Here is a 20,257-nt window from a genome sequence, read left to right as displayed (position 1 = left end):
GGTGTGCCGTTAAAGCCCGGTCTTTTTATGCATAGGGGTGTTTTTTGTTTTTTTTTTTTTTCCCTAATTTTATTTTTTATTTTTTTTGGTTCCTTTTCGTCTTGGGGCTTTGAGCTTACGGCAAAGGGAAGCATCTGATGCGTCTGCTCACATGCCACTTTTGATCATGCGTTGCCTCTTTGCACAGAGCAGGATCGTTGGGAAAGATGGAGATACAATAAGTTGCTAGGAGTGAAAAGTGCTGCAGAAATCCAGTGGTTTCCTTTCTCCACTGAAGTGACATATTTCTCCTCGGGTTAAGTTGAAAGCGCTGCTCGGCCGAGACTGACTGACTGACTGTAGCTGAGAGGGGGTTTGTGTTTTTCTTGCACGGTTAGGTTTTGAGAAGAGCAGCGATGAAGAGGAAGCTGGCACTCTCCGAGATGCAGTTGGTTCTTCTCGTTTTATTGGTGTGGCTACCAACAAGGTGAGAGGATGCTTATTTCGTTGTTCGGTACAAACATGTATGTTACGATGTGCTAAGGGTAAGCTCATGTGAGAGGTTATCAAAGTATAGTATGTAGTAATGTAATAAAAAATAGCTTTCTTAGCTGCCTGAATGCAGTATTACATAGTTTCCAGAGCAAATGAAGTAGAAGGTGGTCTGGGGAACGTATAAGCCTAATCTCTTGCCCTTAATCATTTTGTGATTTGATGCTTTATTTCAGCATTAAAAAAATAATTCCTTTAAATGCCTTATTGGATCTTAATGATTTATTGGAGTTACTGTATCACTGTGATTCTGTACTATACAGAACAGTTAAGATGGAGAAATAGATTATCATGAAGTCAAACAGCAAATCACAGTCTCTAGAATAATGCTTGCATATTTTTTAATATAGGCATGCCTTTTTTTGTGTCTTTTTTTCTTGGTCAACATAACAGAATTCAAAATGATACTTAAGCTTTAAACCTCTAGGTGGAGATAGCATACAACTTCACAATCACATATAATAAAACAATAGCCTCATTTATTAATCAACTTTTCTTATGTTGTTTGAAGTTCTCAATTTCTGAAGTGGCAACATAAGAGAAAGCGATTTTTATCACCTGATAGTTTTGTGGTACTCACAGTCCCGAAACATGCGATTAGTTGTAGTTTGTAACTTCGGTTTACTTGCTTTGCTTCTGACTGCAGTAGGTCTTGTCCTAATATGGTAAGGATCAGAAGCTAAATAATGCAAGTTTCCCGATTTTCAAAGTCTGCATTTATTTTTTCTCTATTTCCCAGTGAACAAAATATTTCCTGAAACTATGTTTCTTATTCCACTTTATGCCTAACTATGGTGCAGTATTAGTTGAGTCACAGTGGGCCAGATCCTGCAAACCCTACTCAAGTGAGTAATCTCACTGACGTCAAAGAGACTACATGCGTAATTAAGGAGTTTATGCCTGAGTAAAGTTTGCAGGATTCGACCCTAATTTGATATAATTGTATGATCTAATTTTTTAGTGGTATCTCGAGTTCAAAAAAAACCTGTCGTGTCTCAGAAAGAAGCTTAAAAAATGGCAGAGACTGACAGTACAGAAATACATTTTAAAAATAAAAAAATGAGCCATCCGGTAATTAAAATTAAGAAAAAACTCACACATCGGTAAAATCGCACACCATGTTTTGGTATGTTCTGTCTAAGTTATCTGATTTTGGTGGATTCTATGGTTTATGTGATAGAAAACACAGACTGCAATGATTTACATTTAAATACTTCCTCCATGCTGTTGAATTGGGGACCAAAGTAAAGCCCTCTCTTTAATCATTTTATAGCTTGCTTTAGAGAAAATGTCACCCAAACCTACTTTTTGGGTTGGAGGAGGAAGAAAACATGCGTGTTTTCATGGCATTCAGAATGCCTTGATCAGTAGTTCATTTAGAGATGATGAATGCTCAAACATTTTGGGTTAAAAAATCAGATGGCTGAAGAAGGTATAAATGTTAATGCACATAGCATGCAATGCTTTGCTTCCTTGGTACTAATATTCCGATATTAAGTAGGTAAGACCGATAAGCTCGTGCATTTCACAGGCATGGTGCTTAAAATCGGTGGGACAGTAACATCTGCCTGTGCAAGGCTTTCTGCACGGGAGTGTTTCCCCGGTACACAACCCCCTTGGTGGGGATGTCCAGGTCTGGGAGGACTCTTCAGCCCCACAGCAGAACGATGTCGCAGCCCCTGGGGTTTTCCATAGAGATACGACCCATAAAGGCTGTAACATCTCTTTCTTTCTCGGGGAAGTTTGAAGCATTTGATGATCTATAGATTTTTCTCGACACTTCACTTACGGGGTTTTTTTCTACCCAACTTTTAGAAGGTTCGTCTGTGTCTAATGTAACATCGGATAGTGGGTTTTTTTGGTAACAGAATAGCGTTTTAGAAACATGAAGGCTATGCACAGCTAGCCTGCAGCTTGCTAGTCAGCATCGTTGTTCCCACCCACCAAACACTGACATCAGAGGACTCCCTGAGCATGATCGCTGGAGTTTTCCCTCATGTTACTTCTTCTGGTCATGTACGTTACATGACCATTGGGTGGAAGCACATCCACAGGATTTATCCAGAGACGGAGCATACTTAGGTGAGGACAGATAGGATAGAGCTGGAAGGAGGCAGTTTTGCGTGTGGGAACCGGGGTTATCAGTGCGGGAGCGATGTGCCACCGAGGCCCGGGAAGCTCTTTTCGGCTCTTGCACCTGCACAGCCAGATGTGTTAGTGGAGCTTGAAGGAGCACTCATGGGGATGCAATGTTGACTAGAAGTAGAGGCTACTGGAAGATGGAATCCTGGGAATTTTAAATAGTATATTGTCGACTCTTAAGTTTCTGAGCACGTCATATATAAATTGTGTATTCAGACACTCTTAACTACACCCTTCCTATTAGGGGGCAGCAAGTTAAATGTTCAAGGCCAGCCTGCAAAAACTGCATGTTGAATGTACATGAAAGCATATCTAGCACTTTCTAAAATGTAAAATATCCATTTAGATCAGTGCTGGCTGACTCCCTGGAAGACGAAGCTAAGAATAACATCACCATCTTTACAAGAATTCTAGACAGACTTCTGGATGGTTATGATAATCGTCTCAGACCCGGATTAGGAGGTAATAAAAACAATTGAAGATTGATTTTAAAAAGTCAGTTTTAATGTTCAGATTTTATGCAGTGATATTCCTCCTTCAGGGTGGTGGTTTTTTTTTTTTTTCCTAACAACTGGTATGTATCTTGATAAATTATTTATAACTCTATATTCACCCAGCTGAATCATTTGAAGTTTGAGGAAGATAACATCTATGAATGGAAAGGAGGCACTTTCACACGTTTATCTTAAGCAAAAAGAAAAAAATAATCTGGTGATTTAACATAGTAAACCAGAATGAGAACAAAAATAACATCTAAAGCTGTTATTCCAGCCAGGGAATTTTGGTTGAGCAAGGAATGCAGGCTTGATTCCCTGCAATGCGATGAGTATATGTTTTCAGAAATCTGCACAAGTGTTTTGTGTGGTGTGTGTAAAATCCACATTTAGATTCATTCCTTGTCCCAGTAAATTCAATTGGAATGTCGTCATTTTCACTTCCTTGGAATTAGGATTTCCCTGGCATCTTTTTTTTGGGGTACCTTGCGTGTATTTGAGCATTAAAAAAAAAAAAAAGAAAAAAGAGAATATTGGAGGACAGAGGTGACTGCACTCTTGTGTCATGACTGTCAGTTATTTTTCAAAATGTCAGTTCACATTTTTATTTTAAAGCTGTATGCCAGTAAGTATGTAATCAAGAAATTAAAAGAATTTGGTGTTGGAAGTATTACTGTGCAAAAAGATCTCTGTGGTATGGGGAGGGGCAGAATATCCTGGTTTGGATAAAATTTTATCTACTATTATTGTTTATCTGCTATTTATTCTATCTAACATAAATATTTATGCATCAGATATAACATCATTATTATTATTATTATTATTATTATTATTATTCGTAGCAGTTTGGGTAATTGTAATTTTCAACCCGGAGACTGTTTCAGCTTGCCGAAACTAATTCTAGTGCAAAATCCCCGGGAGCCATTCCCATTCCTCTTGATTTCGGTAAGATGAGGCCCAAAGCCAGAGACCTGCTCTAACTTCCATGGAAATTAATCTAACCACTCCGTTTGATCAAATTAAGAATTAGTTAAAGCTCGCAGCTTTTAGCCAACGGTCTTCCATCCTGACCTGTGGCTCTGCTGCCGTTCTGGTTCTGGAGAACCTTTGGCTTGTGTCTGCCACGGCATAAAGTGGGTAACTGGCGCTGGCTGTAAGCAGCATCCTCGTTATGCGTTAATCTCAGCCTGGGATATCTTTGCATTTCCATTGCTGGCCTCTGTAGAGTCCTTTATATTTAAGAGTCCTTTCTATTTAAGGACTTTTTAATTTCGATGATCCATAAAATGAGACATAGAGCACTGTTGATTTGAGAATTTTTATAGTGATGTTTTACGTGGAGACCCGATTTCTTTGCAAAATACCCAAATTTAGGAATTTAGACATAGTATAAACATACAGTGCCTTGCAGGTGACTTGCAGAAACATTTCATATCACAATGCTTGTGTTTAATTGGCAGGGCTTTTAAAATCATGGGATTTATTAGGAAAATAATGAAAAACTCTTTTCTTCTTTACAACAAGGAATGTGCTAGCTAATGAGAGCAGTCTGCCGTTCCTTTGCATCTCATGTATTCTTTTTAATATTAAAATTGATATTGCTGAAAACATGAATTTTAAAAATTATTTTTCTAATGGATTTTTGGTTTAGATTTTCTACTAAATCTACTTCAAAATACCTCCTGTTTTTCTTTGCCAAGCCTCCTAGGTAATTAAAATATACTTTGGGAGCATAAAAATTAAAGAATTAACATCTGTTTGATATTGGCATACATGGCAATCAACCCATGCAGAACATGTGTGAAATGAAACTGTGTCATGCATATTAAACCGTGATGATTCATGATACATTAATCTTAATCTGCAAGAATACTTGAGTTGTGGATGGACGGATTCTTATAGTTTAAAAGAACGCTTGTAAAAGCCAATTGTGATAATCTGTGATATGAAATATACCAGAAAATGGTTTTGTACATAATGCTTAGTAATTATGGAGTTTTGTATTTCAGGATTTTTGTGGCACTTTATTCTTTTTTCTCTGTTAACCTGTACTTTGGGAAAAAAAAAAAAGGAAATAATTAATCTTTTTTTTTTTTTTAAACACTGTGTGCCTAGTGAGTCCTGACAGTTTCTAAAAGTGTTTTTGTATAGACTACTGCATTTTGACCACGCCACATGTCATTAATTTAATATAGTTAGTCTCAGTTCTCTTCCACTTGCATTTATGTGAATCTGAAATAATTCAATTGTAACCAGTAGAGCATTTACTTTGGCATAGCAGCTTGCATTATCCTGCTACACTGCTATGACGGAGATCACAATCTGGCCTAACATGTGCTACAACAGAAATAGTCCAGGGTCTGAGATGGATTCTTTTAAAGTCTTCTGAAAGCAAGAGTTGTTCACCAGCCCGCTCTCACCTGTTGTGAAAGACATTTTCAGAGATGCCTTACAGCAAAAATGCAGCTCATTGTAAAGAATTATTCATCTCAAAAGTGTTTTTAATAATGAAAACTCTTAGCTTAACACTGGCATTTTAGCTAGTTATTGACCGACAAAGTGGAAAGGTATAGGGTGAAAGGCTGTATATAAATTCAATGAAGTAATTGTCTGTTTGGGAATTTGTTCTTGAATTTAGGAATAGATTTAGAATTAATTTTTCTGGGACACTTGGTGTGAGTACTTAGAGTGTGTAACTCGATGCTTTAGTGATACATCGATACTCTTCAGAACTGAGTACTATTTTCTAGAGAATGTTGAGGCGGCTTTAACTTTCACTGGTGATGCAGCACTGTCGTACAAACAGGTTTTGGCTGTTGGCTATTGGCTGTGCTACCAGCTGGGATCCTTGAGGGATGCATGAATACTGTAGTGATGAAATAGCCTGCAAAATGGGTGTGGGCAGGGAAAACAAGACACTGCACTGTCCCCTGAAATCAGAGACATCTCGTCTGACTTAGATGGTACCCTGACCTACTGTGTGATAGGCACGAAGGGATTCAAGGGGAGATGAATTTTTCTCTCTACTCATTTTATGCTAAGCACAGGATTGCAGCTGGAACACTCTTGACTGCACTTTCAGTTCTGACATGAACTGTTTTACCCAAACATTCCACGCCATTTCTGTTTAGATATAAAAATAAATAAATTACAAGTTTGGTTTCAAAACAAATTCCCTATGTCATGAGCTCTAATTTGTATGAAATATGGCCATGCAAATGACAAGTCAGAGTTTGATTGTATGATTTTCTTCAAAATCATGAAGGTATTTTCTTCTATTTATTCGCGCTAATGTTTGCAAGACTTTTAGGGTAGCACTTTTCCATAAATCCTTTGATTTTTATTAGCATATACAAAAAGAAATCCACAAAACAATGGACACTGAAACTAAGCAAGGGACCAAAAAAGAATTAAGATCTTCAATTAATGAGACAACAGAATGTTGAAGCTGAGATACAGCTGCATTCAAATCTGGAAGTGACTGAATTATCTGTCTGCTTTCCTCTGCCCCATGGACAGACATGATTAAAGGAAAAAGGGACATAGATTGAGGTAACGTCTTTTAATATGTTGATGATCTTGTGTGTTAGGTCTGTCAGCAAAAACATCCATCTTTTTAAATGGTAGCTTCTTTTTAAAGATGAAAAAGAGGAAGGAAGGGAGAAGGAATGGAGGTGGTGCTAGGATTTTGATGTTGGATACTTCAATAGTCTTACCATCTCCGTAAGCTATTCAGCCTGCTTTGCTTTCTCACGTTTGAAATTGACCATTTCCAGCAGCTCTAGAACTTCTCTCTGTTTTACTTTCCCAAATTTATAAAATATAATTGAATACAAGACTTAGAAAATATAAAATTTAAATCTTGGAAAAAAAAACCCAACAAACCACCCATGAAGGGAAGCTAAAAGGACAGAGGACTGGACTTCACAGCCTGAAGCCCAGATTTTCAGCCGCCATATTGACATTGAAAAGAGCTTTGCAAATTTATACAATTTGAGGATCTTTCCACAAACTGTGGTCGGTCTCACTGGCTTCAGGAGTGACATTCTCATTGTAACCGAAGAGGTAAATGTTGATTATTACAGAAACTGAGGACCAGACAGTAGGTAGGTGAAAACTGAATGCCACTGTGGTTCCATTCTAAAAGATCCATCTCTGCTGCAAGGTGACTTTAAGATGTTCTGCTTGCTTTAAACGAGAATGTCCATTGCGTTTCACTTACAGACATACCCAAACCTTTTTTCCCCCAACATTTTGTAAATAAATCGAGCAGGAAAACTGAAGAGAACAGGGGAGGATTATTGCTGTTTATTGCTATCAGAGAGATGGTGAGCAGTGAGCACTTGGGTGTATGGTCATTCACCTTTGCAGCACTGGATATATCATTGCGGAGAATCGGTGTAGTAGCACAGAGTATCAGACTCTGATTAAAAGTTGTATGATGTGCTCACTGATATATGCTAAAAGGGAAAAAACATTTTTTTCACAGGAAACTTTTTTCACCCCAGATCAGAAGAGCTCTATATATGTGTTTGTATGTGTGTATGTGTTTATCAAAGAGTTGTACGTCTTCAGCTGCCACAAAACAAGGCCGTGACCATATGCTGATAATCTGGAATATGTTAAATTTAGGGCAGTATATATATATATCTCTGTGATTTGGAGTTTTTGATCAGCTTTAGAAGAGGTTGTAGCTGTAGCAGTGCCCTATCTGGGCACTCAGGACTTGGCAGTGTTTGTCAGCCTCATCATGCTTGATACACAATCAGAGTATCCTAAAAGAAGGTCCTTTGGCTATTTTTTGCTGCAAAACACTACGGGAAAGCTTTCACTACTGTTTTTAAAGGAAAAAGCGCAGTTGCCCTGCTCAGTTCTGGCTATTTCCTTAGCCCTTCTTTGCTCCAGCTTCATCTTTTGGAAATGGTAAAGTCTCTCTGCCAGTGCTGGTGCAGAGCAATTCAGAGCATCACTTGCCTTTGCTGACAGCCCACCATCTCTGTCGTTATGCCAGGACACAAAGGAGTAAACTACTGCGTGCTCTTTCTTGGGCGTACCTGGAAGGATCACACAGAATCAGAGGAGTCAGCGAGAACAAAGGAGTAAACTACTGCGTGCTCTTTCGTAGGTGTACCTGGAAGGATCACACGGAATATGGCCGTAAGGGTGCTTTCAGAGGAGTCAGCGAGAAACTCGGATGAATTGATGTTAGAGTTGTGGATAATGGATACTGGCAAAAAGCACTCCTTGTAAAAAATGGAAAGGCAATGGAGAAGAGGATATGAAAACCTCATTTAATTAGTCGTCCAGGGCATGCAGATGGTGCTAGAATCTGAGAACAGAACTAACTCAGTAGCTATAAACATTCTAGGGAATGAATCATTAGGAAAGTGGAAGGATAAAAAAAAACTCAGAAATCATTGTGGTACTGAAGAACAAACCAGCAAAAAGGATGTAGGATGGGATAGTGGCTGAGGAGCTAAACAAAGCTTATTTCTTTCTTTATTTATAGCCTGTGAATAAAGCAACAGTGAAGATACCAAAGTAAAATTAATGTTGCAACTGTGCAGAGTATTGCAATTGGGGAAAGTGTTGCTCTGTGCAAAGTGGCAAAATGTTGTGCTTCGCAACAGTTAACAAAAATCTAGGTACTTTTCAGTAAAGTTTATATGCCTATAAAGGAGCTTGTCTGGGATGATCTCCCAGTGCACTGAACATGTATATTCAGTACTTTTCTTTTTCTTTTTTTTTTTTTTTTTTTCCTGGCAAAGCATCAGCATTTACTTCTAATGCTAGAAATACTGCTGATGACACCAAAGCTGAATTAAGGCTTTGCTTACTTTTATCTCAGCTACGAGGAAGACATGAAAGCAGATACTGCAGGTTTCTGTGGAGCTCATTGGAGCTTGTTGTAAATCAGACTGATGGCATGGTTTAATTTTTCAGCCATATTTGATGAGCTAAGACAAACATCACCTTTTTTCAGCATTGTAGTTATTCTGGGTTATTTAGAAACCGGTTGAAAAGCAGTGGCCTTCCTGATATCCAAGGTGTTCTACTGTTGACTGCTTCCCACTGAGGCCTCTTATGATGTTACATAAATCTTGCAGTGAGTTTGCTATCCAAAATATAGAGATGCTTCTCACTCAGGCTGACTAGTTTTAATAGCCAAGTACCAAAGGATTGAAATATTATAGTTCTGAAATTTTTATTACCCTTGTGAAACGATACAATTTGTGTAATGCCACCTGAATTGGAAATATAATTATTATTTAAATAATCTAACTCTGAAACGTTTTCAGAAATATTTAAGAGCATTAGAAATTCATCCAGGACATCTTTGGGGGATTTTAATGGATTTCATGGATTTTTAGTAGTGGATTTTAACCAAGCAAAAAGTGAATTTAAAATGTAGAAATCAATGTATATGTTGCTTACAATGAAATAAAATGTTAGTCATTCTGTAGCAACAAAAACATATTTTTTAATACAAACTTAATGGTATTCCGGGTTACACTAAAAGGTGTACTTATAAACAGTGTCAGGGAAATCCTTTAGTGTGTACCACTATGACGTAGCCATGGAGTACTCAGTTTTGTATATTCTTTGTATAGGAGACACACAGGAAATTATGTTTCAAATCTTTTCTTTGATAAAGTATACCAAAAAAACAGCGCTAACTAAAGAATGTAAGAATGTAAGAAGGAAGCTATAGAGATCTCTAATTCACTTGCATAGTCACTTAAAGGTATTAAGAAAGTTTTGGTGAAGAAGTATTAAATCAGCAGTTAATAAAAGCATTGATGCTCTTTGAATTTTTTTAGATTTTAGGTTTTAGATCTATAGATCACAGACAATACTTGGAATACTCTGTCCTTCACAGAGCTGGAAAAATAGACCTTAGGACTATGTTTGATTTAAGGAAATATGGTAGTTACATCATACTGTGATATGAGTAGGCATCACTGTTTTAGTGATGGTGATTTCTGGTCATGTGGCAACAACCAGTATTTAAGCAAACAGTCATGCGTAACTTGCTTTCAAGACAATTCAGTCACAAGTTTTGACATTTTATTTTCAACCGAAACAAAAAACTTGGGATTAAATGGACATGCAGAACTCCTTCAGCTTCTTTGTACAGAAAAGGTTTGGGTTTTTTAACCTTAGTTCTTGCAACTTCTAATGACAAATATATATTTAAGTATATTTCCTGTATTTTAGCACCCCATAAATAAAAACTGCCACGAGACACACCTCTTACTATGTATTTATATTCTGCATAGCACAACAGGCTTCTACTCCATTCAAGGCCTGATTGTGGTGAAAACAATAGAACAATACTATCTTTATTTTTGAGACATAATCTAAAATGATTTAAAAAATGAAGAAATATTACTTTTTTTTTTTTCACCTCCTTAGCTTTACTGGGCAAGCTCATAACTATTAGGTCAATGACGGGGATTTTCAACAGAGTCACAGAGGTAATGGTTGCTCAGAGAAGTGGTGGACTCTCAGTTTTTGTGATGATGCTCAAAATTTGACAGACTGTGACCTGGGCAACCTGATCTGTTTTCAGAGCTTGCTCTGCTTTGGACCTTCCAAAGGTGATTTTTAAACTGAGTTATTCTAAGTTTCTGTGACTTACAGCCAGCAAGACACTGAAATAATGGCTGCAGATTTCCATCTTAATTGGCAACTGTGAAAAAACTACATTTAGAATGTCAGTTCTGGAAGATATAGCTAATAAAAATACCTGTGTAGATTAAAGGTTTAGACTGCCTATGGACAGCAGAATGCACAGGGTTCTACAACTCTGGAGCTTACTATTCATAAATAATCTACTGTGATGAATAGAAGATTTGGAGTAAATAGGAAAGGTTTGGAAATATGCAGAGGACATACCCTTTTTTATGGGCTTTGCCTTGGATTTTCTAACGTTCAGCGGGAGCTGAGATTTGACTAATAGACTAAAAGTGACTCTAGCCAAATTTTTCCCACTGTCACCATAACCTGGAGTCCTGAAAAGGGAAATATGGGAAAAGACAGTGTTTTAAAGGAGAAGCACTGTGTTTCATTGAATCATTCCCAGTTTACTTTGTCTTCATTAGATAGGCAACATACAGGGAACTGGAAAGCTGTACGACACTATGTATCCCAGAGCTCAACATGGAATCATAGAATCATAGAATGGTTTAGGTTGGAAGGTACCTTAAAGATCATCCAGTTCCAATCCCCTGCCATGGGCGGGGATCCCTCCCACCAGACCAGGTTGCTCAAAGCCCCATCCAGCCTGGCCTTGAACACCTCCAGGGGTGGGGCAGCCACAACTTCCCTGGGCAATTTGTTCCAGAGTCTCACCGCCCTCAGAGTGAAAAATGTCTTCCTAATACTTATTCTAAATGTACTGTCTTCCAGTTTGAAGCCATTACTCGTCATCCTATCACTACATGCCCTTGTAAAAAGCCCCTCCCCATCTTTCCTGTAGATACTGGAAAGCTGCTATAAGGTCTCACTGGAGAGCCTTCTCTTCTCCAGGCTGAACAACCCCAACTCACTTGGCCTGTCTTCATAGGAGAAGTGCTCCAGCCCTCTGATCATCTTGGTGGCCCTCCTCTGGATCCTCTCAACAGGTCCATATCCTTATGTTGAGGGGTCCAGAGCTGGGTGCTATATTCCAGGTGGGGTCTCACAAGAGCAGAGAGGAACATCTAAATCCTGCACTTCTGAAGTGTCCTGATGCAGGTCTTCTGTTTTACTTCTGTTTTCATAGTTTCCTTTTCCCTTTCTAAATACCTGTTTCATACATTCTTCTGGAGAAGGCCCAACTCTTCTTTGACCAAAATTCCATGAGTTTATTTCACTCCATCTAAATGTAGCTTTCCTGAAATCCAGGCCAGACATGCTGTGTAGATGCAGCTGTCTAACTTTGCATTTTTTTGTTTTTGTGGTATGAAACCCAGACCCACTGTACCCTCCTCCCAGGTACCCCTGCTAACATCCAGCTGCCTGCAAGATTTTATATCTAATGAAATGGGATTGGGGAGGTTGAAATTATGGGAAGGCAAATTCCCAAGGTAGAAGGCAAAGATCCTTCTCCACCCACAGATTGTATGGCCTTCCTTTTGTGCCAGTACAATTTTGTTGGTGGTGCTGATTGGTCTGAGCTAGATCTGTCGCTTCTGGCAGTACTCCTGACTACATATTCCTGCTTCTGTTTTCTTGGAATGCCACCATTTTTGAGCATTTTAAACAATAACCTTTTCAAAGCACAATCTAGTGCATCCAATTTTTAGAATTAGTAGTGTAGAGAGAGAGGTATTTCATCAACCAGGATCATGCAGGAGGACATTGTAATTGACTGTACATTAAAACTGATTTTTTTTTTTTTACAGTATTTTGGTCTGTATTAATTGTTGATATTAGTAGCTCTTATTAGTGGCTACTATTAGTATCTAACAGTAGCTTCTAAAGCCTCCAAGAAACAGATACCAAGTAGAACATCACACTGTTTTTCAATTAACCTGGCATTAGGTTAATACAAGCCAAGGTGAAAAACCACTATGAGCAGGGAACAGGGGAAAGGGCATGATGCTCAAAATTTGAGCACTTTGGCCACTTTTAAACAACTGTCAGATTAAGAAAGCTGAATGATAATGTTTTCAAATACGCTTTGGAAACTTGAAAGTGGAATATATAATGTAAGCAGTTTTATCATTATGGTATATGCATGCATTGAGATTTCTGACATTAATGTTTCTTGGGAATGAGTCATCTGTCTCAAAAAGCAGCTATAGAGGATATATCGGATAACATTTTGTGTTGCTGTACCAGCCTGCTAAATTAAAGCATCGGCAGAAGATTTTGAATTAATACTGTCAAAAGTCTAATAAATTTTAATGATAAGAATTGAAGCACTTTAATATGCCAAGATTAATCTTTAAACACATTTTTATGTCTGTTTTTTCAGGTTAATGCTCGAATTAAATTAATCACGAGCTAAAGGAAGTTTTGTTTACCACTGTCATCCTAATAATAGTTTGCTTTATAATGCAGAGTATGTCAGCACTAGTTTTCTGAAATTATCTGTACATCAGGAAGGTATGATTCTGCCAACCTTCTGGAAGTGGTATTGCTATTTGGGAACCATTTGTGTGATTACTTTGTAGCACATGGCTCTTGATTTACATTCCGTAATTCCTTGCCATATGTTGAGGGCTATTTAATAATTAGAGCAGTTAACTCTGTGAAAGCAGTGTAAATCAATTTCCCTCTTACCTGCGATTATTGCGCACATCAGAGGACATGAAACATTTTAGTGAAGTTGTGTAGCTGAAGACAGAGATTGGATTTAGTTGCATCAGACCAAATTACATTTAATAATTTTTATGTGCATGCATACATTGTTGCTCCTTCACGTGCATGTTTTGTTGAATCGTTCGAGATCATGCATCCTCATCTGCAATTTTTTTGGGGAAAACATGGATTCCCTATGTTCCGTCTGCTTAATCTGTGTTTTTTACAAACTGTAAATTAAGTATATTGTAATGTTGTAGTGTTATGACTAACAGAGTTGATTGCAATCCAAATTCAGTGCGATGGAAACTGACCTTCACTATGTTCTGACACATGTAGTTCAAGAAGAATCAATTAAAAACTGATGCATGCTGTAAAACCTACATGTCCATTATACATACGTCATGGCTTTTCTCACAGCAGTTATGCTTAAAATGTATCAGAGAACTCAGAGTACTTTGCAAAAGGGGTGACTTTTATATCTGAGTAAATATAAAAGGTTCATGAGGGTGAAGTTCCATTGGTAATGGAACAGATCTATGTCTCCAAGCCTTGGTACAGTGCTTTGGTTTATAGGTCACATAATTTCTAACACAGATTTGACCTGAGTGGAGAGGTTTATACAGAAGATATATTCCACCTGGATTTCTAAATAAGCTGGTTTTTGAAACTCCTTATTTCTTTCTTGAAGCGTTTCTAGACTGCTTGCGTTTGTGAACTTTCATGCGAATGTAGTTTCCTGGAGTTATCTACCTGCGTTCAATGCATTCCTTTGTTTTACTTTAAAAAAAAATCATCCTCTTGATCCCTTAAATACCTTAATGTCAGAAAAAAAATATATCTTCTGACTGAAAGATTGCCCTGTCATTAGTTCTTTTTCTCTTTGTTGGTCTCCATTGCTTGGTGCTGATTCTGTCATCCAAAAGAGGTAATTGTCTTCCCAACACATTTCTTGCTTTTTCTTTCTTGTATCCATTCTCAGTTGTCCTAAGATAATGGGTTCTTCAGACCATTTCTGTCAGGAGATTGGGAGTTATTAGAGTCATCCTTTTCCATTCCCTCAAGTGTGTGAGCCTTTCAGCACAACACCAGAGAGCAGAAAGGGAATGGAGGGGGAAGGAGAGTCTGCAGTTCTCTCTGAGAATTTAGAGGTGATTTGAAGGAACAATTCCTGTCTTGAATACACCACCCTAACCTTCTAGATATTTCCTTCTGACTGACAATCTAAAGGCTACTGTAGATGCCTTTTTATTTTCATTATTTGAAGTAATTTATGTTTTTCACAATTTATAGGCTCACTGAATGAGGAATGAAGTCCCTCTGGATGAGAAGAGGCTGAGGAGCAGTTGTAGTGTGGAGTACATAAATGAGGAAAAACAGAGATTTGAGTCTTAGATTCAGTGCTGTGGTGTTAAAGCCCCTCTGCCATCCTGAGGACATGCCGTGGCATTTCACGAACTGTCCTCATCAGTGTCCATAGGATTAACTGAGTACCAGACAGTGAACTTCTTTCTACTAGATCTTTAAATGTGAACTGGGTACTGCATTGCCTCATGCAGTTTCTGAAAAAAAGGGAAGATATTTCCTCCTGGAAAAAAAAAAAAAAAAGAAGATGAGAAGGGAAATACAAATGCCTGTTGTCTGAGATAAGGGAATGGTCACATCCTTAATAATCCGTTTCCATCTGTGGGAAAATTCTTTATTTTTTCACCAGGCATTTTGTCTTTAGTTGACCATAAAAAAACCAAAACCAACAGATAATCTTGTTTACTACTGCATAATATGCTATTTTTAAAACAACCAATTGTTCTAAAATAATATTCTGTGGTAGATGCTGTCTGCATTTTCAGAAAGGCATAGTATCTGCTTAGAAGAATTTGCATTTTAAGAAATGAGATTCTAATTAAACTCACATTAGGCATTGTTTTAAAGAAAAAAAATACTGTTTTGTATTTTCTGCCTGTAAAAAACCCAACCTGTTAATTTAATATTAAAAGCAGGTTCTTGTCATAAATATATAGCCTTTCCACATATAGAAGCCTGATGGGTTCTGAAAGTCCACGGACAGCCAGAGGGGAATTCTCTTGTCACAGGCAACCATAAAAGACAGATTTGAGGCTGCTTAATGCAAGCTCTGGGAGTATCCTGGGAGTATGTTTCAGAGGAGATTCTGGGAAACACTGCTATCTGTAAAGTAGCTTGAAGACACTCAAATGACTCAGCCGTGGGACTTTTGAGTGCTACAATACACTTCTTGTAGGCACATTACACAGCCTTAATCAAAGACCTTTTTTTATTACTAACTAGATAACAAAAGTGTAACTGTCAACTATTTAACATGTTAAAATAGGATTTAAAAAAAGGTTGCCTCATTACTGTCCATGTTATTATTTTTTGCTCTTTTGGGGGGTACTTGTTCAATCTAAGTATTAACATGATTCTCTGTTGGGTCAAGCCATGAACTTGTTTGTCAGGATTTCTGTTTAGCAAGAAGCTTATTACCCATGACCAACCCACAGGTTGTCCTGCCAAGCAAAAAAGTGTTAAGAATAATAAAAAAAAAGAGACATCTTGGCAGCCAGTCTGATTTCTGCTGTGTCTCAAACTCCATACCTCCTTTCCTCCTTTCCCTGCATTTCAGCAGCCGTAGGGATCAGGGAAGTATAAAAAAAAAGTGTGCCTACCTGTTCTTATGCACCCTGGGTATTTAGGGTGTTAACGTACATACAACCTCCAGCTGATCTTAGTAAGTCCGTGCTAGCTTTTTTGAGAATATTAGAGTAGTCTGGATCAACATTAATTTCCTGTACTTCACAGTTATTTCACCTGGCTTAAAATAGGAACTGCTGGCTGGTTGATAGAAGGATTAGAATGCTGTCTAGTTTTTTTTGACAGTGTGTCACAATCTTCTGAAATGCTATTACGGAGTTTCATACAGCATTACTTATTAAAAATATATTCGAGGCTCCTGCTGCAAAAAAATGCATTAAGAGTGCCCACTAATACACAGCTCTATTAAATAAAGGCACTACCTTTTTCTACCATTGCTAACTGTCATGCTTGAATGCAAAGTACAAGGCTAGCAAAAGATAAAAGAACTATAGCTCCATTTTTAATGACTGCACACTCCAGGACTATAGTAACAAGGGACTCGCAATATACAGACAGTAAAATTGGTCTACCTGAAAGGATCATCATTTTCAATGCTTTCTTAAATCTGTTGATCTCTAGAGGAGCTCCATCAGCCTTTGGGACTTCAGAACATGTGAATTTCATACTTTGCTTCTTGCGAAGATGCTGACCTCTGACCACAATAAGCGTTTGCCACGGAACAAGCTAAGAATATTCTTCCCAGAGCTTCTGTCAGCTCCAGGGTGCCAACTCTTTTCGCTATGGCTGACCAGAGAGACAACCATTCTCCAAAGTCTTCCTCTGAAGTTGGCCAGCACCAGGAGAGGCCTTTTTCTCTGACTTCAGTGGGCTCTGGCATGCTACCCAAATCTTCGTTAATTAATTAACAAGGGTAATAAGCACTGTGGCAGTGTCTGTTTTGGCTTAGAAAAAGTAGTGTGTAGCCAAAAAGGGTGAAATCCTGTATGTATTGTGTACGTATTGTCAGAGTTCCTTGGTCATGCCAGTGTGACTTCTGCAGCCATTTCACGTCCTTGATGCAGAAGGACTCTGACCCCTGTGATGTTCTTCCAGGCAATTATAAGAAGTTGTTGGTTTTTTTAATGTTTGGAACATGGGAAGGTACTGAAGGAGAGCTGCCTCTCATAACTTGTCCTTTTACTGGCAAGTTGACGTGTTTACCAGCATAAGCCAAAGGGGCTTCTGAAATCTAACCAGGAGAAAATCTAGGCTGAGTGATCATGGTTAGAAAAGCACCGGGGCCTGTGTAAGAGGAGATGAACAAGCAAATAAGTTAGCAATTGAAATCAAGTGAGTCAGGAGCCACCGTGCAATAAAGGCATATCTTAATAAGCCTGGACCGGGCCACTTTATGACTGTAAAGAGAAACTTGAAGTTGCTGCTTTTTTAAAATGATACTGCTGTTATGGGGAGATGTGTTTTGGAGTAGAGGAGGGGCTGGCAGAGTGAGTGTATCAAATGGGATGATTTATACGTGCTGTGACTTGGAATACAGCACAGAGGTTAGAGCTGAAATTAGCCAAGAAGGGTAATGCAGCAGAATTTGACAGGGTGTTACATGACTCTAAGTACCGAGGTCATAAAATTCAAACATTTAAAAAAAAAGAGAAAGAGTTCTGAATATTAAGTTTCTAAAATCTGAAATAATTTTAAGAATTGTTCAGCCTTACCTGCATGTTATGGTTTCCTTTCTAATAGCACAAGCCTCTAAGCAGATTAGAAGGAAATATGGTTGCATGGGAATAATAACTTTGCCATCCCTATTTGTCTGATGACACAGATTCAGGTCGGTCCAAATAATTACTGCTCCACTTTATCAAAGTCTGCTCCCTTCCATTTCCAGACTTGTTTGAGTGCTCTTGTTCTCTTTGTCTTCCTCTGTCTCGTTCTTTAGCCAGTGTTGGGGCAGTCTGGTTCATTTTAGCTTTATCATGCTCATCCAGTTGATCTAAACAATGCAGTCATCCCATTTGTTACTCAGCCTGCTTATTTTATACAATCTCTCTGCATCCTGATGGAAGCTGTAGTGTCTAAAGGGATAAGGTTTAGTGCTGGTGTTTTATTTTTCATTTGAATGCTACGTAGTTTTGGTTTGCTGCCAAATGTGTTGTGTGTCAGCTAAGTTCATTTTACTTCAACCTTTTAAGTAACCCATCTCAGTAAGATCACATTTCTTCCAGCCAAACTGAACTGTGTTTTCACTTTCATGTTTCTATTGAACATTTTGTGCGACTCCAACTAAAAATGACTCACATTTGTTATTTATTTTAGAGCGGAATGCATTTTAATTCTTTTTCCTTTTTCTTGGTCTGTGAGGATGTAATGAAAGGGGAACAAATTGAGATTTGGTGGATTTCATGGTATTCTGGCTTTATGGGAACAGATTTCATACCACCCATGTGTTTAGATTGCTCTTCCCAATGATTTCATTCACTCCTCCTTGTTCCTATTTTCAGCATTTTGTTTCTCCCTTTGTTAATTGTACTATAGTCAAGACTACTGTTTATAATTACTCAGTTGTCTCAAATGTTTGTACAACCAAGGCATCCATGTTGCACAAATACCTTTGCAATTAACCTGTAAATTTGAGGAATACTCTGTTTAAAAGATAGGGAAAAAGAAATCTGGTAGTTAATTGCTGTCTTAATCACTTGGTATCAGTTGATACCTCTGAGATTGGCTTGAGGTGCCAAAAGTCTATGAAGTCCAACAGTAACGACTGAGAGTATCTACACATCTTCTTTTCCCCAATGCAAAGAACCAATTAAGTTATGCACTTCTGGGTTGCTTCAAACTCTCTCTCATGTTTAAGCAAGATTCAAGCTAGACACTGCTTGCTTGATTGGCCCGATGTGACATGGGCTGCACCAGTCGCTACAGCAGCCTTCTCATCAGGGAAGAAATATGTTCTAGCTTAAACTTCTTGTTTATTCTCTACCTGATTTGGAAAAGGGATCTGAGTCTGTGCCTCCTACTTTCCAACTCTGTTAACTAGACATGAGGTTTTTGATCATTCTGGGAGAGTGGTTTCTTCCATTGGAGATGTTTTATTTTGTATAAACTATCTACATATGTGTCAGAACATGGACTGAGACCTATGTTTTGTACTGCTGGACTGTAGAGCTGTTCTCAGTCTTTGGCTAATCAGCTCCATACAGACTGAGGGCTTAGGTTTGGCAGTGCCTACATCTCCTGGACCTCATGTGTAGTGGAATTCATTGCTTCAAATACCCAGGTCTCCTTTGTGGAACATGGGGAAAGCAAGGCATGTCGGTGCCTTGAAATGGTGTGGGCATAATCCTAACTGTCTGCAAAAGCGGTTCATAAAGTCAATAAACTGAGTGGGAATCCGTCAGGCTAACTTAATAACAAATGCTGAAGAGAGGCTGAAGAGAGGTAAGCCTTTTCTTACCAACACAGATGAAACATCCAAGTTTGGGTAGGAAAACATTACTGGTCTCCACTTCAACTGTTCACAATGGTGTTCCCCCTCCAGAGCTCATGCCTTCCCTGAAAAGAGCCGTGAGAATAGCCGATAGCCTGGGATGATGGAAACGTGTGTGAGAGCGAGCAAGCACCTCTTGTCAAGCGCGTGCTCTGATTTAAAGCAGAGACATAAACTCCAGTTACTGTGTGTCAGGGTCGGTCTTGACCACAAAGGTGAATTTTCTAAGATAGGGCGTGCTTCCTCAGTCTTTGGAAGGAATAGTTCTGCTTTGTGTAAATAATTAGATATTGAGCAGAGATTTCAATTTATGTCTGCTACATCCCATGAGTACTGCTATGCTGTGGAATCAGTCTCTTGCTTGTTTTCTTGCTTTCTCTCTCAAAGTCTTTCTGGCCCAGTAAATTTGTAATTATTTATAGTTTGAGGAACTCATTGGGACTTGGTTGAGAGCCAGTTCTTTAAGCTGCTTGGCAGCATCAAGATATTTTTGCCTTAAGGTGGAAACATAAGCAGCCAGGGAATTTTAGGTACTGACAACGTTAGACAGGAATTTGGGACTAAAGGGAATCAGACAAATATAAGTGCAAAATTTAGTCATTACGATCTGGACCACAGAGACATTCAGATTAACTTCTATTGATTTAAGTGGAAACTTGGAGCTTGAATAACTTTGCGGAGCTTGTCTAATATAATAAAAGAT

At 38.3% G+C, this 20,257-nt stretch overlaps 1 protein-coding gene across 1 annotated transcript in view; it reads left to right on the top strand.

Annotated features, from left to right (window-relative positions):
- Positions 1–94: 94 nt before the first annotated feature.
- The window catches only part of GABRA2 (gamma-aminobutyric acid (GABA) A receptor, alpha 2), a 59,077-nt gene continuing 38,914 nt past the window's right edge, over positions 95–20,257 (top strand). The window contains exons 1-2 of the mRNA XM_009884966.1: positions 95–466; positions 3,020–3,135. Of these exons, the coding sequence (XP_009883268.1) occupies positions 396–466; positions 3,020–3,135 (187 nt within the window). The 5' untranslated portion in view covers positions 95–395. The remainder of the gene's footprint in view (positions 467–3,019; positions 3,136–20,257) is intronic.

The sequence above is a fragment of the Charadrius vociferus genome, unplaced genomic scaffold, assembly GCF_000708025.1.
Source record: "Charadrius vociferus isolate BGI_N301 unplaced genomic scaffold, ASM70802v2 scaffold134, whole genome shotgun sequence".
Taxonomy (NCBI): Eukaryota; Metazoa; Chordata; class Aves; order Charadriiformes; family Charadriidae; genus Charadrius; species Charadrius vociferus.
Note: the sequence above shows the minus strand (reverse complement) of the source record. Positions and strands in the feature narration are given on the sequence as shown.